Source organism: Heteronotia binoei, chromosome 1, assembly GCF_032191835.1.
Source record: "Heteronotia binoei isolate CCM8104 ecotype False Entrance Well chromosome 1, APGP_CSIRO_Hbin_v1, whole genome shotgun sequence".
NCBI lineage: Eukaryota > Metazoa > Chordata > Lepidosauria > Squamata > Gekkonidae > Heteronotia > Heteronotia binoei.
The window spans coordinates 156,254,102-156,278,738 of record NC_083223.1 but is presented as its reverse complement, the minus strand read 5'-3'; the positions used below and the strand labels follow the sequence as shown (position 1 = coordinate 156,278,738).

At 46.2% G+C, this 24,637-nt stretch overlaps 1 protein-coding gene across 1 annotated transcript in view; it reads left to right on the top strand.

Moving 5' to 3' along the window:
• PCNX2 (pecanex 2) overlaps nucleotides 1-24,637 on the top strand; it is a 293,389-nt gene that overhangs the window by 206,526 nt on the left and 62,226 nt on the right. Inside the window, exons 24-25 of the mRNA XM_060242977.1 lie at nucleotides 10,225-10,283; nucleotides 10,923-11,138. Of these exons, the coding sequence (XP_060098960.1) occupies nucleotides 10,225-10,283; nucleotides 10,923-11,138 (275 nt within the window). The remainder of the gene's footprint in view (nucleotides 1-10,224; nucleotides 10,284-10,922; nucleotides 11,139-24,637) is intronic.

Sequence of the window (24,637 nt, the reverse complement as noted above, 5' to 3'; positions counted from 1 at the left end):
ACCATCTTAAAAATAGCAAAACATAGCAACATAAGTCAACAGTGTGATGTGGTGGCTAAAAAGGCAAATGCAATTTTGGGCTGTATTAACAGAAGCATAGTATCCAGATCACGTGAAGTGATGGTATTGCTTTACTCTGCTCTGGTAAGACCTCACCTTACGTACTGTGTTCAGTTTTGGGCACCACATTTTAAGAAGGATATAGACAAGCTGGAACGGGTCCAGAGGAGGGTGACAAGATGGTGAGTGGTCTAGAGACCAAGTCATATGAAGAAAGGTTGAAGGAGCTGGGCATGTTTAGTCTGGAGAGGACGTGGCTGAGAGGTGATATGATCACCATCTTCAAGTACATGAAAGGCTGTTATATACAGGATGGTGCAGAATTGTTTTCTGTGGCCCCAAAAGGTAAGACCAGAACCAATGGGTTGAAATTATATCAAAAGAGTTTCTGGCTCAACGTTAGGAAGAACTTCCTGATAGTCAGAGTGGTTCCTCCGTGGAACAGGCTTCCTCGGGAGGTGGTGGGCTCTCCTTCCCTGAAGATTTTTTAAACAGACTAGATAACCCTGGAGGTCCCTTCCAACTCTCTGATTCTATGATTCTAAGGAACAGATTAACAAAGGTATAATGATACCCATTATGATACTCAGAGAAAACCTGTTGCATGACAGGCCCAAAAAAGACAATAATAAAGATGGCGGCGGCGGTAGAAGCCTAGACGCTAGGGCTCCCGCTGTTACTACCACTAAACTCAAGCTAACAACTTAATAACTATACTACTGCAACGACCGTCTCTGTACTGAAACATCTAAGAGATACAGCAGTAGCATCAGCAGCAGTAACAAGCAATAACAGCCAAGAACAAACGCCAAACCCACCTGCAAACGAAGACCGAGATTGGGCCTGGTACTGAGGCGGAGAGGAGAGCGACCGCGAGTTGCCGTGCCAGAGAGCCGGGCGGAGAAGCGGGGGGTGAGCCAAGAGGAACAACGGAGGGAGTGGAGTTACGAGCTACGAAGACGTGGAGGCAGAGGACTGCGGAAAGCGCAGAGCTGCTAAGGTGCGGAGGCAGGAGCCAGACAACTCGGCGAGAACGCCGAGGACGAGTCGTGGGTGGCGGCCAGGGAGTTGCGGCGAGTAGAGAATGAGAAGTGTCTGCGGCGTTGTGGAGAGGAGCAGCGCGAACAGTGAGCGGGCAATAGACCATCTTAGGGGTGTCTTGGACCCCGCCCCTCACCCCCTGCCTCCTCGCCCCCCCTTCCGCCGCCCCCTCCACCTCCTTCCCATCTCCTTCCTCCCTCCTCCGTCGTGTACCGTGCTCCCTGCCCCCGGCTCTCATTACTTTCACCTGCACTTTACTTCACTTCACTTCCCACCACCTTCTCCATCTACGGACACTATCTAGAGGGGCTGACTCAACGGCCTGGATACTCCCCGACAGAGAAGCCCTATACGGGGCTCAGGGGAGCCCAGGAGTGAGTCAAGCCACAAGAGACTGGAAAAGAAGAAAGAAGAAGGTGCTTACATATCAACTGCACTGGCACTTGCACTTTACCAGCACCTAAGATCAACCTACGACTTTAACATCTATACCCCATAGACAATATATACTGCCACCCACTATAGAATACTTGAATTTATAATCTAGGAACTAACTGTCTGCTAACCGCTAATTAATCCCATTATAATTGCTATTAATTAATTAATTTATTTGAATTTTTGTTCAATTAATTAATGATTATGTATAATATATTTATATGTATATTCATATTTATATGTTGATTTATATATAACTATATAAATTTTAGCACATTAATTAGGAACAGTGGGAGGGAGTATGTATTTATTTATTTACTGTGCTGAACCAATTAAATTTATAAAAACCTTTTATTAATTGATTAGAGGGGAGATTGAGTTGGGTATTGAATTAATTAAACTAAGATATAATTAGTGAGTTGGCAGCTGAGAACAGAATAAGAACAGGAAGGGTTGGTAAGGGGGGGGGGGATAAACTAAACGACAGGTGGGGACAAATTGGGAGATCAACTGTGAGAGGTTATACTGAGAGCTATCCAGACAAGTGCGGATGTCTGCCCAAGGGATTCCAGTGCTCCTGGGGAGGGGAAGATATGACGGTGGGAATAGACAGATATATAAGAGAAGGAGACAGAGACAAAATGGTGCTCGGCCACCTTCCAGTCTACTTCCCATCCCAACGGTGGTAGGTAGTGGGACTAAGAGGAAATGCTCGTCTCCGTCACTGGTGTTATGCAACGCCAGGTCCATCAACAACAAGACTTCGACCCTTAAGGAGTTCCTACTCCAACAGGATGCGGACCTGGCTTGCGTGACCGAGACCTGGGTGCGGGACGGAGAGACAGTAGCTCTCTCCCAGATGACCCCCCCAGGTTACTCGGTCTTTCACCAGTCACGGAATAACGGGCGGGGGGGAGGGGTAGCGTTGTTCATACGGGAGGGTTACACCTTTCGGGCTCTCCCGGCACCAAAGATCGATGGCATTGAATGTGCCGGCCTGATGTGGGATGTTGGAGAGGGGTTGGCGATCTGGCTGGTGTACCGTCCACCCAACGCACCAGCCGGCGCCTTACCATCACTATTGGAGGCAGTGGCGGGCTGGGCATTGGAGTTCCCGGGGCTTATGGTCCTGGGTGACTTCAATGTCCATGCCGATGACACAGCCTCCACTCAGGCGATGGACCTAGTGTCTTCCATGGCGACACTGGGACTCTCTCAATTTGTCACAACTCCCACGCATCAGGCCGGGCACACATTAGACCTGATCTTTGCATCCGGGATTCTGGTGAACGATATCGCGGCTGAAGCGGTTCCATGGTTGGATCACCTAGCCCTTAAGGTCCGTATGGAGACGTTGCCCCAACCCTGTATGGGCGGAGAGCCTATTTTGGCTCGCCCCCGGGGCTTGATGGACCCGGAACGGTTCCAAACAGCCCTGAGGGATCCCTGGCCCACTGGCAATTCCCTCGATGACCTGGTGGAAGTCTGGCAGGGCCAGCTATCCAGGGCCATCGATGAAATTGCACCTCGGCGCCCTCTGCGCCCTCGTAAGAGGCTGGCTCCATGGTATACCATGGAGTTACGCCAGCTGAAACAAGGGCTCAGACGACTAGAGAGACGGTGGAGGCATACTCGAGACGAAGCGACGAGAACATCCTATAGAACGCTTATGAGGTCTTATGAGATGGCAGTCAAGGCTGCAAAGAAAGAATACTTTGCAGCCAAGATTGCATCTGCAAAATCGCGCCCGGCACAATTATTTAGGGTAATTGGAGATCTTATAGCATTGCCACAAGGCAAACCAAATATTAGAGAATTAGAGATAGGCTGTGAGGCATTTGCGAAATATTTTGCAGATAAAATCTCGTCGCTCCGCCAGGACCTGCCTATCACATTAGATACAGTAAGTGAATCTGAGGCTCCGCGCCTGTCTTCAGATTTGACACTGGATCACTTCGACCCGCTCAGCCTGGAAGAAGTTGATGGAATTCTCTCTGCTGCTCGCCCGACAACATGTGATCTGGACCCGTGCCCCTCTTGGCTGATTAAATCTTGCCAGAGATCCCTCTTGCCAAGATCCCTCTTAGAGGGGCATTTTCCAACGCCTCTGAAAGAGGCCTTGGTCCGCCCCCTCTTGAAAAAATCTACAGCAGACCCGGCCGAATTGGCAAACTACCATTTTTAGGTAAAATCATCGAGAGGGCAGTGGCGTTGCAGCTACAGAGATTTCTAGATGACGCTTCTGTCTTAGACCCATGCCAGTCTGGCTTCCGGCCGGGCCATGGGACGGAGACGGTCCTGGTCGCCTTGGTGGATGACCTCCAGCGGCAACTGGATCGAGGCGGTGTGGCAATACTGATGTTACTAGACCTGTCGGCTGCATTTGATACAGTCGACCATCAGCTGCTGATTCACCGCCTCGCCGACATAGGGGTAGAGGGGCTGGCCTTACAATGGCTTTCCTCCTTCCTCATGGGTCGGGGACAGAGGGTGGCAATTGGGGGTGAGCGATCCCAGAGGCGCACACTAGATTGTGGGGTGCCCCAGGGAGCAGTTCTCTCCCCGATGTTATTCAACATCTATATGCGCCCCCTCGCCCAGATTGCCCGGAGATTTGGGCTGGGTTGCCATCAATATGCAGATGACACCCAGCTCTATCTACTAATGGACGGCCGGCCCGCCTCCGCCCCGGGGAACCTGGACCGGGCTTTGCAGGCTGTTGCAACGTGGCTCAGACTGAGCGGGCTGAAGTTGAACCCAGCGAAGACAGAGGTTCTCCAGGTGGGTCGTGGCACTCTGGGGAAGGAAATATCTCTCCCGGCCTTTGACGGGGCGCCACTGAAGACGGCGCAACGGGTGAAGAGCCTGGGTGTTTTACTGGAGCCTTCATTATCAATGGAGGCCCAGATAACAGCCACTGCCAAGTCAGCATTCTTTCATCTGAGGCGGGCGAGGCAGTTGGCCCCTTTCCTAGAGCGGCAGGACCTAGCGATGGCGATCCATGCGACGGTCACCTCAAGACTGGACTACTGTAACGCTCTCTACATGGGGCTGCCTCTATACCGGACCCGGGAACTGCAGCTAGTGCAGAATGCAGCAGCCAGGCTACTACTTGGTCTTCCAAGATGGAGGCATATACGGCCTGGGCTGCGCGGACTGCACTGGCTGCCGATTGTATACCGGATCCGGTACAAAGTGCTGGTCATAACCTTTAAAGCCCTATATGGCCAAGGACCGACCTACCTGAGGGACCGTCTCTCCCCATATGAGCCCCAGAGAGCACTGAGGTCAGTAGGCAAAAATAAACTGAATATCCCTGGGCCGAAAGAAGTAAAACTGCAAAGCACCCGCACTCGGGCCTTTTCCGCCGCAGCCCCACAACTCTGGAACCAGCTCCCAGAGGAGGTGCGGGCCCTGCGGAACTTAGATCAGTTCCGCAGGGCCTGCAAGACCGCCCTCTTCAAACAGGCGTTCATTAATGATGGTACCAATGTTTACTGCTAAATTAATAATGCTTACCGCCACTGTTAGTCTAGGAATGTTTTAATCACTGATTGGTTTTAATGTGTTCTTAATGTTTTACTATTGTATTGTTCGTTTTAAATGTTGTAAGCCGCCCTGAGCCTGCTCTGGCGGGGGAGGGCGGGGTATAAATAAAATTTTACATTACATTACATTACATAAAATGCCATTGGTTGTCACATACAGCTCTGAACTCAAAACAGTTCAGTGCCTCATTAGCAACTTACAACCCCAACTGGATAAGGACAGCTGTCTTTCACAAGTTCTGGCGGGCAAGCTTTTTCTTGCACCCAGATAGCCCCCAATATTAAACAACTCCTTGCCCACAAGAATACAACATCTAATTTGAGCAGAGATTTCATTAAACCCAGATGTCGACTTTGCTGCCACATACACCCATTGTCTCCTCAGGCCAGGATGTTTCCATGCCTTTCTGAAAACTGGCCACCAACACCAGAATGTTGATGGAAGTTGCAGTGCCAAAAAATGAAGGGAATTAGAACACCCTGAACCAGGCTATCTTCATGTAACATGTAATAAGATAGCTTTTAAGCAACCTCATGTGTCTCTAATACTTAGATCCCCAATCATGCTGGGTGACACATTCTCAGCTGGAGCTACTTCTCAGAGTTGTTATGAGATAAAATGGAGGACAGGAGAACAATGGTTTTCAGTCCACTGTTGGTGAGAAAAATGGGTATGGTGTTTGGTATAAATCTAATATTTAATGACATTAAGAAGATTACATTGTTTGTCATATAGCAAAAAAGACTTTACAAAGGGCTATTGGCTCTTTCATCACATCATCATCATCATCATTATCATAATAACCCTGGCCCTGAACTGGAAGTTCTAACTTCTATTTTATGTGTATAACCAGTAACACAGATTAAAGTGCTATTATCATAAATGTAAGTGTGGAAGGGAAAGAAACATCCTTTTACTGCTTTGTTAGGTCATGGGGAAATATTACCTCCCTCCCTTCTGTTCATAATATTAACAAAGTTTCCTACTGTATTATTATTAAGCACATTCTGTTGGCAAGTAGAATAGGGATGAGAAGGGACGAAACTTGAAAATAAATGGGGGTACATGGAATAATTAGGTGGAGGCATAAAGAAATGAATGAGAAAAGAGTGGTAAAGAGGGAGAGAAATTAAGAGAAAGAAATGGAAAGGTTTTATCTTGCTGCAACACACTAACTACTGAACAAAAAGTCCATTGGCACCTTTAAGACCAACAGAGTTTAATTCTGGGTAACTTTATTGGTCTTAAAGGTGCCACTAGACTCAACACAGCTACCCATCCACCTGAATCCAGTTTGGTGTAGTGGTTAAGTGTGTGGACTCTTATCTGGGAGAACCGGGTTTGATTCCCCACTCTTCCATTTGCACCTGCTGGAATGGCCTTGGGTCAGCCATAGCTCTAGCAGAGGTTGTCCTTGAAAGGGCAGCTGCTGTGAGAGTCCTCTCAGCCCCACCCACCTCACAGGGTATCTGTTGTGGGGGAGGAAGGTAAAGGAGATGGTGAGCCACTCTGAGTGGAGGGCGGAATATAAATCCAATGTTGTCGTCTTCTTCTGAATCCACTAACTACCCGTTTGGTTCCGTCTTGCAGAAAGACAAGTATAGCCTATAGTCAGAATGCCTTTTACTCTGCTCAGACTTCCCTGCGCCCCTACTGGCTGCAGCCAGGTCTATATAAAAAGAAAAATCATTGGAGGACATTCAGCTTGATGCAGCATGATGCTGACTTAAGGGGCTCTCCAGTTGACTTGGGCCCCCTGAATTTTGTCCCCCCTAGTCCTCCCCACCACTTTCAGTGACCTTGCATGTGCCATATTGCTTGACTTGCTTTTGTTTTTGAAATACTTTTCTATTAAGAAATATCACTCACTATTTGATAGTAAGCAGATTCCCCATATGCTTCAAAATCAGCTTTTAAAAATCATGATTTTAGTTATCATCAGGGCTTTTTTTGAGCAGGAATGCACAGGAATGCAGTTCTGGCTGACTTGGTGTCAGGTGTGTGGCCTAATATGCAAATGAGCTCCTGCTCAGCTTTTTCTACAAAAAGCCCTGATCATCATGTTCTAGACAATTATTTTAATATGTAATAATTCATTCGAATATTTCAGACCAGAATTTGATTCTTCCCCTTCTCAACCTTAATTGAACACCACTCAAGTAAGTTTGCTACCTAACTGAGTTACATTTTGATTTTACTCTCCTACTCTCCTAAGGAGTAATAATAAAGACTTCAGTTTAAGATTTTGGAAAAGCAAAGGCACTGGTATTCTGATACATAGAATCTTCTGCTTAACTGTGAAATACCTGTGAAAATGTAATTTTCTTTGAAATTATAGTAATGTTTTAGAGTGAAACTGTCACAGTATTCATGTGTTAACTGAAGAATGAGTGAAGTAATTTTTAATATTAAGCTAAAGAATGAGAAATATTAAATCTGTGGTAGAGAACCTTGGGAGATACAGACTGAGTGTAGTGGACAGTGGATGAAAACATGAATTTTCAGTTAGTAATCAGAACTGACACAGAACCAGCAACTTTTAGCATATCTTACAATATTGAGAACTATGGAAGTGGAAAGACAGTAATTCAAGGCTCTTTTTATAAAAATGCAGACAGTTTCCTTTTAAATGGTACTAAATTTCTTCTTTAACTTTTTCTTCTGTTGGCCAATAAAGTACTCATGAAAATTCAGTGGAAGCACATCCATGATTCATTGCTCACTAGTTCTCTGACAAATTAAAAGATGCTTACAATTCCTTTTAAATTGATTGAAATTGTAGCAAGGTGAAGGCAAAAAGAGATATAGAGGGAGACAGCCTACACAAGCTGGACAAGAGCAGGCAGCCCAAGCTCAAAAGCTAAACAGAAAAAAAGGCACTTGCTGGAAAAGATTAGAGGCTGCATCCACACAGCAAGGATTCTCCATTTCCCTGCCACTGCTGCTGTGAATGCAGAGGTATTCTCATAGGCAATTGGGTGTTCCATTTGAGAGTTTTGTGTGGAGTTTTCTTTACCAACCACCACTTTCCCTGTACACACTGCGAACACACACTGTGCCATCAGGGGGCTTTCTGGTAACAGTCTATCACCATAGTCTGCTAGTTCCTCTGAATTCCCAGCTTCCGTTTGGTGGGGGTGGGGTTTAGCTTTACACATTCACAATTGCTTTCTTTTCCCCTAAAAGGTAGATCTTAATCTGAGGGAAGTATTATAAGGAATATGCTGTGGGATTACTTTTTAAAGCCTGAGATCATCCCTGGGATATATGAAGATATAATAAAACAGTTGTTTTGAACACGTGGCCTCCACATGTGGTATTAGACAATTCTGGTATATTACTTTTAGTAACTATCTTGAATTTGGATCTGGTTCAGCAACATTTTTCTGATTTGGGAGCTTAATCATTATGGAAGACAAGACATTTTAGTCTGCAACATATCAAAGAGATACAATACCATAAGAATATAAAATACCAATAAATAATGCATGTTATAAAATGTCAAGCTCTTACATTTGCCTTCACAAGCATTTTAAAAAAAGAAGTAATAGTTGTAGTGAAGACATTTAAAAATTTAGTGGAGTCTTTTGGAATTGATTCCTTGCTGATGAATTTTCACATGCTCTTCAGGGCAAGTGCCAAAGGACCTGCACTCCGTTTGTGTGGAATAACACCACTCAGGAAGAAATTCAATTACTGAGCTAATTATCACCCTCACTGAGTGGTAAGAACAAAATTTAAAGAAAGAAGCCACTGGAGAAAAGCTGAAATTGCCTGGTAGTCCCAGAAGTTCATTTTTAAAAAGAGATCTTAGTTGACAGCTGAAAGCCCAGGGGTATATGTGGAGCTGAGTCTGGAATACAGGATATTAGAATTTTAATACTGTACAGATTTTTGTAGCTTTTAACAAGTTGCAGCAGTTCAGCTGCCATAATTGTCTGGAGGTTTTAAAATCCAAAATAGACTTTATGGATATTCCTGAATTAAATTATTCCAAATTTCCTGAACTTTAACAGTAAAGAAGTTCATCTGCACTTCATTTTAAAACAGTGATGTGATATTAGGAAATAAGAAAAGGGAGGTTAGAATGGGTAAACTTAAGAGAGCCTAATTTTTGTGATATTCTTAAATTCTCTTTTTGTATTATTTTAAATTATTTATGTATCTATTTTAAGTTATTATTTTAAAATATAATGTGGCTTAAACAGTCATAAAATACCATTTTAAGTATCTTCTGTCTCTTCATAAACATACTTATCTAAAGTACTGATTGATATTGTTCTAGAACTATTCATTGGGAAGTTAATTCATAAAAGGCCACATCACCATATTCATCACCTTTATGATCAGCCTTGTTTGACCTGCTTTGCAGGAAAATGAATTGCCATTCAGAATTTTAATATTAGGTTGGTAACCTGACAACTTGTTATATGAGCCTCTTCACACATTTTTTAATTTCATTCTGAGATATCTTAAACATATTCCTAAAAAAATGAAGTGTGAAAAGACATTTGCAAACTCTTGTATCCCTCATCAGGGAACAAAGGCTGGATGTGATTCAGTGACTGCCTTTGATATTCCCTGTATAATGTGTGAAAGGATTTCTTGCATTTTAAAATAATTTCCAGCTAGGTTTATGAATTACAGTGTTTCAAGTCTGCCATGTTAAAATATTTTAATGTGTTGTATTCTTTTTGAGAACAGAAGTAAGCATGCGGTTTTTGATCTTTATAATAGCATTTCAAAAACATCGTTGATCAAACTTAACCCAAAGTCAAATCAAAAGCAATCCATTTCTTTTCCTTGAACAGAATCTGAACCATTTTATACGGGCAGCAAATGGGAAGGATCCCAGTTAGTTCCAACCATAATCCACTGAGCCTAAGATGACTTTTAAATATATGATTACAGGTGTTGGCTAGACACAGGGTAGATTGAGGGGGATCTAATATTTTAGATTAATGACTGATAACATGAGGCAGCAAAGGATCTAGCTACTGCACACAGCTGAATGCCCTTCAAAGGATATGGGTTGTATGAGAAAGGAACATTGCACAACAATATTCAAATAAAGTCAGAACAGGAATTGGAATACTGTACTGGTACAGAGATGAGCTGTACGTATTTGTTTATTTCCAGCACGAAACGAGTGGACCATTCAAATACAAGACTGGCATTTCAAATCGAAAAAGATGCAGGTATAGAATGTACAAATGTTTGTTGATAAAAATACTGAAGGTATTTAATACCTCAAAAAGCATATTTCCATGTTAAAATACTTTCTGACTGTGAGGAAATGTTCTATGCAAATACAATAGTATTTATAAAAGAACTGTCAAGTAGCAAATGATCCCATTGAATTTCAAATACTTTGTATTGTATCACTTTAATTTACCAGTTTTAAGGAGAAATATCCTATACTGATATTGTTCCCTGAGAAGAGGGGGATTATTTCTTTCTTGTGGGTGGTTGGTTTTTTTTGTTTTTTGCTTTGCCATCGAGTTACAACAACCTTGTGGCAATCCTGTGAAGTTCTCCAGGCAAGAGATGTTCAGAGGTGGTTTGTCACTGCCTGCACCTCTGTTTAATGACCTTGGACTTCCTTGGTGGTTTCCCATCCAAATACTAACCAGGGCTGACCCTGATTAGCTTCCAAATCTGATGAGATTGAGCTAACCTGGGCTAGGATTTAATGTTGATGTGCAATACCAGGAGGAGAATTCTAATATCTGAATGGAAGTTTCCACCTGAGTAAGCAGAAAGAAAATAGAATTCTTTCCAGAACCTTCTACTTGGTGATTTTTTTCTTCATTCCCTTTTCTATGTTGTGATTTTAGGTAATGATGATAACAACCTCAACTCCATCTTTTATGAGCACTTGACAAGATCTCTGCAGGAATCACTTTGTGGAGATTTGATTCTCGGACGCTGGGGAAACTATAGTTCTGGAGACTGCTTTATTTTGGCGTCAGATTATTTGAATGCCTTTGTTCACTTGATTGAAATTGGAAATGGGCTGATCACATTCCAGCTCAGGGGGCTAGAATTTCGAGGTAAGAGAAAAGAAGGTCCAGAAATAGCAAAAAATATTGTTTTGTCACATCTCTTTACCATATTGTTTAATTCACATAATTTAATGCTATTTCTAGTCTGTGATATAGCACAAAATTATAGGTCCAGGTGAGTTATCGTATTAATCATAAAATGCTGCTAGTACCTGACAGCTGGGGATATTCTTTTCAGAATAAAAGACATAGTGAGGCTGAAGGATTTTTCATATTACACAGTTAGAAGACCTCTCTCAACACAAAGCAGAAATCTGTCTGTCTTTTTATGTTCTTCTTATCTTTCCTCCACAGAACTCAAGGTGGCATATATTATTCTCTTCTGCTCTATTTTATCCTCAGAACAACCCTATGAGGAAGGAGGCTGACAGAGTTGTGACTGGCCCAAGGTCAGTGAGCTTTTAAGCAGAGTAAGAATTTGAACGTTGGCATCCCCAGACCCAGCCCAGCAGTCTAATACCTTCAGGCCAATAGCTAGCCAGTGTGGTGTAATGCTGAGAATACTGGGCTAGGACTGGAAGACCTAGGTTCAAAATGTCACTTGACATGCAACATAATGGGTGATCTTGGGTCAGTCATTCTCTCTCAGCCTAATTTACCTTATTGTGGTGTTGTGCAGCTAATAGAGAGGAGAACTCTCCATGCCAATTGAGCTCCTTGGACAGTGGGGGGGATAAAAATGTAATAAGTAAACAAAACGATATCTGATTATGTAAACAGTAAACACAATAGAACAAATGAGTTTGACACCCCTGTTCTAGATGGTTTCTTCCTGTGTTTTCAGGGCTTGATATGGTAGTAAATTAGTCGGATTTACTTCTAAGTAAACATGTTTTAAGATTGGACTGTGACTTCCACAGTGCTTAGGAAAATGCCTAGAACAAAAGCTTATATTTTTGAAGGCAGACACTTTCATTCTGTGCAGCTGCCATATCATGGCTAACCATCACTGGGTTTGTGTGTTTTGTAGTTTTTCTTTCCTGGAGCATCTCAGTAGTAGAAGAATTTGAAAACAAGATCTGTTTGAACCATTTGACAGTTACCTTAATTGGCTAGAACAGAATCATAGATTTGGAAGGACCTCCAGGGTCATCTAATCCAACCCCCTGCACAATGCAGGAAACTCACAAATACTGCCCCCTAAATTCACAGGATCCTCATTACTGTCAGATGGCCATCTACCCTCTTTAAAAACAGAGTTCAGCAAATCCCAGGTGCCAGTTTGACATGGTACCCAGAAATGTCATTGTGGCACTTAGTGTTTTCAGTGGTGATGTGTCTCTCTATGATCCTCAGGAGCACAGACTTGTTTCACATCAGAATACATATTGTTGTATGAAGAAATGCATATGCATGAATTTCTTGTCATTGCCTTTTTATATGCTAACTTTAAACCAGTGGTGGTAGATGAATTTGTTTCTTAACCAATTGCTTTCTAAACTAGCTCCAATATTCAATGCACAATTAATCAGAACTTTTTAAAGCAACAGTAAACTGTGAACAGTGATAAATGTAAAGTTCTGCATTTAGGTAGGAAAAATCCAGTGCATGGTTATAGGATGGGGAAGACTTGTCTTGGCAGTAGTATGTGCGAAAAGGATCTAGGGGTCTTAGTGGATCATACACTGAACATGAGTCAACAGTGTGATGCAATGGCTAAAAAGGCGAATGTAATTTTGGGGTGTATCAACAGAAGTATAGTTTGAAGTGATGGTATCACTTTACTCTGCTCTGGTAAGACCTCACCTGGAGTATTGTGTTCAGTTTTGGGCACCACATTTTAAGAAGGTTATAGACAAGCTGGAATGGTGAGAGGTCTGGAGACCAAGTCTTATGAAGAACGGTTGAAGGAGCTGGCATGTTTAGCTTGGAGAGGAGGCGGCTGAGAGGTGATAGGATCATCATCTTCAAGTACTTGTAGGGCTGTCATCTAGAGGATGGTGTGGAATTGTTTTCTGTGGCCCCAGAAGGTAGGACCAGAACCAATGGGTTGAAATTAAATCAAAAGAGTTTCTGGCTCAACATTAGGAAGAACTTCCTGACTGTTAGAGCAGTTCCTCAGTGGGACAAGCTTCCTCAGGAGGTGGTGGGGTGTAATGTACTTGAAACCGAGACGGTTTGGAAGGCAACATGGTTTATTCAGTAGCACATCGCAAGAGAGAGAGCACGCGGGCCGGGTCCCGCTTATATACATTCCCCGGAATTGCCCCCTCGTCTGACCAGTCCAATCCTGATCAGTCAAACTTCCCGCCACAGATCTTGATGGGCAGGGCGTCTGGCGAGCTACATCCGGGGACCCACGGGTCGCCTCTGTAGCAATCACCATGCGGTATAACAGCTTATGTTCAAGACACAACACTCCTCCCCCCCTAGCTCAGGACACATAATCCCGCAAGTAAGCGGGGGCCGAGCGCTCCCTAGTCAACCTCCTTGGGGTTACTAGTGGAGTCGGAACGGTTACAGGTGCTGCCGGGGCCACGGCTGCCGTGGCGGCGGTTTCCCCGCGTGGGAGGAACACCTGCCTATGATTGTCTTTGCCCTGCTGCTCGTCAGGTGTCCCTACTCTTGGGGAGTCGCCCCTGCTTCAGTGTGGCTCTACCGCCCGATCGTCCAGAACGGTCGGTGGGGGCGGGGCTGCTCTCGGCGTGGGCGTGGCCGTGGGTTCCTCCTTGCTCTGTATTGCAGCCGGCTCTTCCGGCAAGGTGCGGCGGCACATTTGGTCTATATGCCTCCGCAATATACTGCCTCCCTCTGTTGATACGTCGTAATGGCGGGACCCTATTACTCATAGCACCCGGCCCGCTACCCACTCGGGGCCACTAGCGTAGTTCCTCGCGTACACCGGATCCCCTGGGAAGAACCCCCTGGCCGCTTCTCTGATCTCTGGGGAACTGCGGATGTCAGTAGCCCGATCGGGGTGCAGCCAATCTGATCTTGTGATTAGCTTCCGTCCCATTAACAACTCAGCTGCGCTGACCCCGGTTACTGGGTTGGGGGTTATCTTATTATCGAATAGGAAGGCGGCTAGGTGGTGGTCCCAGTCCCCCTGCATGATATGGCCCAGGGCTTCTTTAGTGGTGCGCACCATCCGCTCTGCTTGGCCGTTGGTGGCCGGATGGAAGGGGGCGGACCGTATGTGCTGTATTAGGTATCTCTGCAAGAACTCCCGGAATTCCCAGGAGGTAAAGGCTGTCCCATTATCAGAGACGATGGTGTCTGGAATCCTGTGCGTGCTCAGGACCCTGCGTAACGCCCTGATCGCCGCTGTTGAGGTTGAAGCTACCGGAATAACTTCCAGCCACTTGGTGTACGCATCCACCAGGATGAAGAATATTTGGCCCTGAAAGGGCCCCGCAAAGTCAATGTGTAGCCTAGACCACAGCTTCCTGTGTGCTTCCCAGCATTGTGTGGGGGCGCTGGGTGGTTCGGGTCAGGACTCCTGGCATGCTTTGCAACTCCGGACCCACCCCTCTATCTCTTCGTCCATCCCCGGCCACCATACATAGCTGCGTGCTAAGGCCTTCATCCGTACAATCCCTGGATGAGTTTCATGAAGGGCTTCCAGCACTTGTCTCCGCAGCGGGGGGGGGGGAACCACCACCCTGCTCCCCCATAAAAGACATCCCTTGTGGGAGGATAGTTCTTCCTTGCATGTTGTGTATGCCCTGAACTCTTCGCCCTGTTTTCCCTCTGGCCATCCCCTCACCACCCAGTTGAGAACCCGTGCAAGTATTTTGTCGCGCCCCGTGGCTTTCGCTACCTCTGCTGCGTGTAGGGGTCTCTCCGATAGCGTTTTGATGAGCATCACATGGTGGGCTGGGGCCGGGTCAGGGTCTGTGGAGGGCAGCGGTAGGTGACTGAGAGCGTCTGCGTGTCCCATCGCCTTGCCTGGCCGGTGGACCAGGGCATATGTGTAGGAGTTGAGGAACTTATTCCACTGCAAAACACGCTGCGATAGAATCTGTGGCGTTTGGCAGTCTGGGGCAAGGAGGCCCAGGAGCGGTTTGTGGTCCGTGGCTATGGTAAAACGTCTCCCTTACAGGTAGTCATTAAACTTATGCACCCCTGCCACGATCGCTAAGGCCTCTTTATCTATCTGGGCATAGTTTCGCTCCACTGGGGTCAGGGTCCTCGAGTAGTAGGCTACCGGAACCTCCCTCCCTCCCATCCGGGAGTTGGTGTCCCAGGACGGCGCCCACCCCGTACGGTGACGCACCGCATGCTAAGATCACCGGTAGGCTTTCATTGAAATGGTGGAGCACATTGTTAGATACGAGCAGCCCCTTGACTGCCTGGAAGGCGGCATCCTGCTTCTTTCCCCAGACCCACACGGAATTTTTGTCAAGGAGCCTGTGGAGGGGTTCTGCTATGGCGGCTTTGTGGGGTAGGAACGAATGGTAAAAATGTAATAACCCCAAGAAACTTTGTAGCTCCGCCTTGCCCGTGGTGGTGGGGGCTTCCACAATGGCCTTAGTTTTGTCTGGTGTCGGGTGGATCCCCGCCGCGTCTACTGCAAACCCCAAGAACTCTACCCTCGTTACCCCAAGGGAAAATTTTTCTCGCTTGACCTTCAAACCGGCATTTTGGAAACGGCGGAGTACTTCTCACAGCTGCTTGCTAAACTCCTCTGCGTCCTGTGCGGCGATCAAAACGTCGTCAAAAAATGGTTGCACCCCGGGGATCCCTTTGAGGAGAGAATCCATCAGGCTCTGAAACACCCCCGTGGCCACACTCACCCCAAACTGCAACCGTTGTACCTTAAACGCCCCCCTGTGGGTTACTATGGTCTGTGCTTCTGCCGTCGCGGTGTCCACGGGCAGCTGCTGGTATGGGCCAAGTCCAGTTTCCCAAAGATTTTGGACCCCACTAATGCTGCCAGAACGTGGCTGATTACTGGAACAGGGTAGGGGTTATCTTGTAGTGCCTTGTTAATGGTGCACTTATAATCGGCAGATATGCGCACCTTCCCGTTCAGCTTCACCGGGGTAACTATCGGGGTTTCCCATGCGGCATAGGAAACGGGTTCCAGCACTCCCTGGGCTTTGAGGCGGTCTAGCTCTGCTTCAATTTTAGGCTTCAGAGCGAACGGAACCCGCCTGGCCTTCAGCCTTAAGGGTCACATGTGGGGATCGAGGGGTAAGGATATGGGAGGGCCCTTATAGCACCCCAGGGCCCCATCAAACATCTCTGGGAACTCCCTGCACATGTTTTCGAATCCCCGCATCCCCAGCTGCTGCACCCCCACGATCTTTATTCCCAGCAGCTGGAACCAGGCCAGGCCCAACAAGGTGGTGAGCTGCCATTTAACCACTAGTATGTTGAGTTTTTCCCAAAACCTGTTATACTCCACCCCCACCGTTGCCCATCCCAGGATCTGAATAGGGTTTTTTTGAAAGTCCCGTAGCATGAAGCATGCCGGTCGCAGCCTGGGCCGGCCACGTGGGCACAGCTTCCTTAAGGATTCCTCCGATATTATGGAGATGGAGGAACCCGAGTCCAGTTCCATCAGGCAGAGTTTGCCCTTGATCCTGACCAAGACCTTGACCTTTTGGGGGGTATCGTCGGGTAAGTTCATTACCTGCACGCTGGTCAAGGCGGTCGAGTAATCCCCGGTCGATTCCTGGTTGGTAGACTGGCGGCGGCGGGTGGCCTTGGCCCGGCAAGCCCTCGCAATGTGGCCCATCTTGCCGCAGCTCCTACAGACCACGTTGCGGTAGGGCAGTCCCTTCGCTCGTGTTGGTCTCTGCAGCTGGCACACTTGGTGGCAGCTGGTCTCTCAGTCACTTGGGGTCGTTGGGTCGCTCGTAGACCCACCCCTGTTTGGCAGCGTAGCTGGTGCGCCTCCTCCTCATCAGGTTGGCTTGGGCCCATCTCTTCCTGATGGATGGCTTCGGCCCTCGTGTTGGGGAAAGTTTTCATGGTCCGCTCGAACGAAACAGCCTCATTGAAGGTGCTCGGTAGGGTGAGCTCTTCCCTCGCGAAGAGCTTTTGTTGCAGTCTTTCGTCCCTCAGGCCCCAGGCAAAACGGTCCCTCAGGGTCTCCTCTAGCTTATCGAAGCTACAGTTGCCCACGATTTGGCAGAGAGCAGCCAGGTAGTCTGCTGCCATCTCTCCCGCCTCTTGGTCCCTCTTGTGGAAGAGGAACCGGCGTGTGATGAGTGAGGGTTGGGGCAAGAAGTGCCCGGTGAGGAGGATGACTATCTCCTCGTACGTCTTCTCCGTGATCCTCGCGGGGGCCGAGAGACCCTTGGAGATCTCGAACGTGGCCTCTCCGCAGACACTCAGGAGGACGTCTCTCTTTAGGCTATCCTCCGTTATCCTGTTCGCTCGAAGGTAGCACTCGACCCACTCCTTGTAGGTCTCCCACCTCTCCAGAGTAGCAGGGTTGAACTCTTCGAGACAGCCCGTGGTTCCGCTCTGGTTTGCCATGGTGGCTGCGGCGGCGGGCATATCAGTCTCCAAACGGTTTGCCTTCTTCGTCTCCGACTGGATCCGCAAAGCCCCTCTAGAGCGGGCTGGCTAGGATCCCATCCTCATCGCCACTGTAATGTACTTGAAACCGAGACGGTTTGGAAGGCAACATGGTTTATTCAGTAGCACATCACAAGAGAGAGAGCACGCGGGCCGGGTCCCGCTTATATACATTACCCGGAATTGCCCCCTCATCTGACCAGTCCAGTCTTGGTCAGTCAAACTTCCCGCCACAGATCTTGATGGGCGGGGCGTCTGGCGAGCTACATCCAGGGACCCACGGGTCGCCTCTGTAGCGATCGCCATGCGGTATAACAGCTTATGTTCAAGACACAACATGGGGTCTCCTTCCTTGGAGTTTTTAAACAGAGACTAGATGGCATGTGACAGCAATGAGGATCCTTTGAATTTAGGGGGAGGTATTTGTGAGTTTCCTGCATTGTGCAGGGGTTGGACTAGATGACCCTGGAGGTCCCTTACAACTCTATGATTCTATGAACTTATGAGAAATTAGGGAGAAGTTAGGTCAGGGTTAAATGTTATCTTGTTATGTGGTAATGATAAACATGGTTACCTGATAAAATAAAGTTTGAGTCTGGGTATAAGCTTTTGTGTTGCATTCATACTTCATCAGATATTAGTGTATCTGATGAATTCTGTGCATACAGACAGATGCTTATGCCCACAGTTGGTCTTAAAGGTGCCACTGGGCTCAATTTTTGTTCTATTGCTTCAGACCAACCAGTCTACCCACCTGAATCCGTGGTTACTTGATATTTATTACTGTACTGCACCATTTTTGTCATAGCATTAATAAAACCATGGGAAACTGTGAGGAGTTTAGGATTAGGTTTTATGGTAGCAACACTGAGAAAATATGGTCATTAAAATATAAGCCCCTGAACGCTGGAAAATGAGTCTGGCTCCTAAATTTTTAGACTGACTCCTAGAGCCATAGAAAAATTGTCAGGATATGGGTCAGAAAGAAAGCAGTATGAAGGTCAATGGTTTCACTTCAAAGATATACAGGAAAATATCTTTTGGGTTTGGTGTACATTGCACATGCTGTTTTAGTTCCCAAAGATCCTACCTGCCTTTAAACACAAAAGCAAAATTGTAGGCTTTCTCGGTTCAGTTTCCTTGCTAGCCAATATAGAAGCAACTGAAAGAGATACCAGTATATGATAGGGCAGATATTTACCCATGGTAATTGTAATTGACTCATGATAATTGTATAAAAATGAGGAAGCAGCATGTGTATTTATTAAGAAGGTAAGTATAAAACCAAGGAAGTAATTACTTTTACCATGCAAACAGTAGACTAGATAGAGCCTAACAGCATTAAGAATAACTGAGCCAGGGATTCAGAAGGAATCAGATGGTGGAAATAAATGGAGAATTTACCACTGGTCCAAATTTTACCTGCTAACTAACTTTAAGCTCTTTAGAGCTTGGGTATGCCAATTCTGATCCTTCATTAATTCTCCCCCCCCCCCCCACCACCACCTTCAGTGACCTTCAGCTCAACAACCCTAAGAATTTCATGTCTCCTAGATCTGTTAATATGGGAAGGTGGTCTGTCTTTTTTTTTAGTTTAAAAGGGGTGGAGTGGTAGGAAGACCTGAGAAAAGATGTCAATGATAGGATGTTTTCAAGGACATTAATTCATAGGGTCCGGGTCAACCCTGCCACTAGGTAAACTAGGCAATTGCCTAGAGTGCTGGCCCTCTGGGGGTGCCAGATTGAGTGCCCCCCCAATGATTAGGTGATGTTATCAGTGGGGGGGCGTCAGAAGTTAGCCTTGCCTAGGGTGCCAGACAGTCTAGGGCTGCCCCTGCATAGGGTCAGTGTAAGTTGGAAGCAACTTGGTGGCACATAGTTTACATACAGGAAGACAGAGCACTTTTTGTTGTTGCGAAGGATGGGGAAAAACTAAAATAAAGGTTGGTTCAGAACTTTCTATTTCTAGCCTAGAAATGCAGATGAGACTTGATGTAAGCTGATGATTAGCTTCCACGTAACCTTACCATGTGCCAGTTGCAGTTGTGCCCAGAGGGAAGAAAACAGGCAACTACAGACCCAGTGGTTGTGCAAACTGGCCCTCAGACATGTTTGAGAAAAATGATGCCTGGATAGGTATTCTTAGAGTACTTTCCTTTTCTTTCTAGTTAGTTTTTATTATTCATTAATACCATTAATCGCTAAAAGTCTTTTCTAGTTTTGTATATGATGTCACTAATACAGTATTCATTCTCTCCTTGGAAATCAGTAAGAAAATTCAGGGAAGGGAGTCCCACATTGACTTGGATGAAATTGCATGGCAGATTGGGGAAGGCCGCTGCCTATGGTTTTCCCCTCTGATTTTGCTGGTTCATCACACAGTGATGCCTCTTCAGAGCACAACTTTCTTTCCTGTCCTTTCCCACTACAATCCCAGTGCCCTCAGTACAGCTCCTGGGGGACAGTGGGGAGATTTCCATTCCACAGATTGAAATCTTTCCATCTGCGGAAGTGCTTAGTTGGATCCAAACCTGTAGTTTTTTTAGTTATGTAAACACACTTGTATTATTTAATCTACTCTAGAAACAGGGTGTAAGGAAGAGTCAGAAAATGCAAGGGAACAAACAAAGGTTTCATTATTCCAAGAGAAGAAATATATTAGAAGAAGAAGAAGACTGCAGATTTATACCCCACACTTTTCTCTGAATGAGAGTCTCAGAGCGGCTTACAATCTCCTTTATCTTGTTCCCCCACAACAGATATCCTGTGAAGTGGGTGGGGCTGAGAGAGCTCTCCTCTTTCAAGGACAACTTCTATGAGAGCTATGGCTAACCCAAGGCCATTCCAGCAGCTGCAAGTGAAGGAGAACATATATATATATATATATACACATACACACACACACACACACACACAAACACACTGTGGCTAATGAACCTCTGCTCCATATTTTTATCTAACCCCCTCTTGAAGCTGGCTATGCTTGTAGTCGCCACCACCTCCTGTGGCAGTGAATTCCACACGTTAATCACCCTTTGGGTGAAGAAGTACTTCCTTTTATCCGTTTTATCCCAACTGCTCAGCAATTTCATTGAATGCCCATGAGTTCTTGTTTTGTGAGAAAGAGAGAAAAGTACTTCTTTCTCTACTTTCTCCATCCCATGCATAGTCTTGTAAACCTCTATCATTTCACCCCGCAGTCGACGTTTCTCCAAGCTAAAGAGCCCCAAGCATTTCAACCTTTCTTCATAGGGAAAGTGTTCCAACCCTTTAATCATTCTAGTTGCCCTTTTCTGGACTTTCCCCAACACTAAACATTCCAACTCACCAATTTTACTTTGAACACTTCTAGCATTTGTATACAAACATCTATAATTTCCCAGGTAAGTTAGGCCCGCAACTTTCCTCCTGCCACCTCGAGACTTTGGCAGACACTCCATACCGTTTGTCACCATCTCAGTGGACAACTCTGATCCATTACCCAGTAGAAAAGTAACAGCTAACCCTTCATCTCTTTGAGATGAGTCCTCCTGAACCAGAGACATTTCATCTCCTGTCGGCTTTCCCCCAAGATTTAGCTTAAAAACTGCTCTGCAACCTTTTTGATTTTAAGCGCCAGCAGCCTGGTTCCATCTGGGAACAAGTGGAGACCGTCTTTTTTGTACAGCTCCCACTTGTTCCAGAAAGCATCCCAGTGCCTAACAAACTTAAACCCTTCCTCCTTACACCATCGTCTCATCCACACATTGAGACTTCTAATTTGTGCCTGTCTCTCTAGCCCTGCACATGGAACAGGTAGCACTTCTGAGAAGGCTACCTTGGAGGTCCTGGCCTTAAGTCTTCTGCCTAGCAGCCTAAATTTTTCCTCCAGGACCTCACGACTGCATTTCCCATCATTGGTGCCAATATACACCACGACCACTGGCTCCTCCTCAGCACTGTCTATCAACCTATCTACTACACGCGTAATGTCCGCTACCTTCGCACCAGGCAGGCAAGTCACCATACGGTCAGTACGCAGTTTTGCCACCCAGCTGTCTACTTGCCTAAGGATTGAATCACCAACTACCAAGACCCTCCACTCTTTCCCTGCCCAGGGATGGTTCCTTGGCATGAAAGGATTCCCGCTCACCAACTGAAGAAGAGGTCCCATCTGAGGGCGCATTCCCCTTATCCTCAGCACGGTGCCGTGTTTCCTCTCGACCCTCATGCTCCCGGGCAACAATGGGGCTGCCACGTTCAGAGTGGGGCTCATCTAATACGTCCTCAAGAGTCTTCCCCGAGTGTCTCTGCTTCTCCAGGTCAGTCACCTCAGCCTCAAGCGTACAAACTCATTACCTGAGGACCAGGAGCTCCTTGCATCGAGAACACACCAAACCTGGTTCTCCCAGATAAGAGTGCGCACTTAACCGCTACACTAAACTGGTGTAGGAAACCTAAACAAATGTTGTGGGGTAGGAATTACTATTCAAGATGAAGACTGATTTCAGAAGCCTCTCTGAGCACTTAATGTAACTCAGAAGAGTGAAAGATGATCCAGGAATGTGAGAATCTACTGTGTTAACCATATACATGGGAAGCAGGGCAAAGATCTGAATGAGACCCTCTAGTCCAGGGGTGGTCAAACTCTGGCTCGGGAGCCACATGTGGCTCTTTCACACATATCGTGTGGCTCTTAAAGCTCCCACTGCCCTGTTGGCTAGCTTGTCTCTTTAAATCACTTCTCCAATCTAAGCGAGCTGGCAACTTGGAGAATGCTTTTAAAGTTAAAGTTGCTTTCTTTCCACCTCTCCCTCCCTTCCTCTCCTCCCATCTATTTGCCTTCCTGACCTCCTTCCTTGTGGCTCTCAAACATCTGACATTTATTCTATGTTACTCTTACATTAAGCCGTCCTTACATTGGCCGTCCCTGCCCTAGTCTTTTTCCCGCCCCCCCCTCCAATGTAACAGTGTTAATTGCTTGTAGCAACAACAGACTCCTGTAAAACTTTTCAAAGTTCATTTTAGGATATGTTTGTTTATGGTGCCATAGTTTGTTAGTTTGAGTTATTTGCAGAGAACAGACCAGTAAATAACATGGGCCTCCTGTAGACAACAGCTCTATGAGGCACCAATGGGAGGATCTGGTACAGGGTATAACTCATATTCTGATCTAAAGGCAATGGGAACTTTTCCAGGCTCAGGGAGTATGCACATATGAGCGTCAGGGTTGGGAGGGGATCTTAGGCAGAATGTGAACATAGACACATGCTTGTAAAACTATTTTGGAGAGAAGGATGTGAACTGGGTTAATACTATGAATTTCCTCAAAGAATTGAAAGAATCATTTAGTTGTCCAATAGACAGCTTCTTTTCTCACAATTACCACACTTTGTATCTTAGAATGTTTGAAAGAAGAAAAAAACTCTTACAAGATGCATTACAACTTTCTGTTTTTGGACTGCAAAAATAAATAAGCCAAATAACAGAATGTCAAAATTCGTAGCAATAACCTTTTTTTTCCAGGAAGGGGTACACAGTATGTTACAGAAGTGAGTACACCCCCTCACATTTTGTAAATATTTAAGTATATCTTTTCATGTGACAACACTGAGGAAAGGACACTTGGCTTCAATGTAAAGTAGTGAGTCTACAGCTTGTATAACAGTGTAAATGTGCTGTCCCCTCAGAATTACGCAACACACAGCCATTAATGTCTAAAGTGCGGGCAACAAAAGTGAGTACCCCCCTAAGTGATAATGTCCAAATGGGACCCAAAGTGTCAATATTTTGTGTGGTCACCATTATTTTCCAGCACTGCCTTAACCCTCTTGGGCATAGAGTTCACCAGAGCTTCACAGGTTGCCACTGGAGTCCACTTCCACTCCTCCATGACGACATCACGTAGCTGGTGGATGTTAGAGACCTTGAGCACCTCCACCTTCCGTTTCAGGATGCCCCACAGGTGCTCAATAGGGTTTAGGTCTGGAGACATGCTTGGCCAGTCCATCACCTTTACCCTCAGCTTCTTTAGCAAGGCAGCGGTCATTTTGGAGGTATGTTTGGGGTTGTTATGTTGGAATACTGCCCAGCTGTCCAGTCTCCGAAGGGAGGGGATCATGCTGTGCTTCAGTATGTCACAGTACATGTTGGCATTCATGGTTCTCTCAGTGAACTGTAACTCCCCAGTGCCGGCAGCACTCATGCAGCCCCAGACCATGACATTCCCACCTCCATGCTTGACTGTAGGCAAGACACATTTGTCTTTGTACTCCTCACCTGGTTGCCGCCACACACACTTGGTGCCATCTGAACCAAATAAGTTTATCTTGGTCTCATCAGACCACAGGACATGGTTCCAGAAATCCATGTCCTTAGTCTGTTTGTCTGCAGCAAACCGTTTGCGGGCTTTCTTGTGCATCATCTTTAGAAGAGGCTTCCTTCTGGGACGATAGCCCTGCAGATCAATTTGATGCAGCGTGCAGCATATGGTCTGAGCACCAACAGGCTGACCCCACACCCCTTCAACCTCTGTAGCAATGCTGGCAGCACTATTTCCCAAAGCCAACCTCTGGATACGACGCTGAGCACGGGCACTCAACTTCTTTGGTTGACCATGGCGAGGCCTGTTCTGAGTGGAACCTGTCCTGTTAAACTACTGTATGGTCTTGGCCACCCTGCTGCAGCTCAGTTGCAGGGTCTTGGCAATCTTCTTATAGCCTAGGCCATCTTTATGTAGAGCAACAATTCGTTTTTTCAGATCCTCAGAGGGTTCATTGCCATGAGGTGCCATGTGGAACTTCCAGTGACCAGTATGAGGGAGTGAGAGCGATAACCTGCTCCCCCTTCACACCTGATACCTTGTACCACTAACGAGTCACATGACACCAGGGGGGGAAACGGCTGCTTGGGCCCCATTTGGACACTATCACTTAGGGATGTACTCACTTTCGTTGACATTAATGGCTGTGTGTTGCGTAATTCTGAGAGGACAGCACATTTACACTGCTATACAAGCTGCAGACTCACTACTTTAC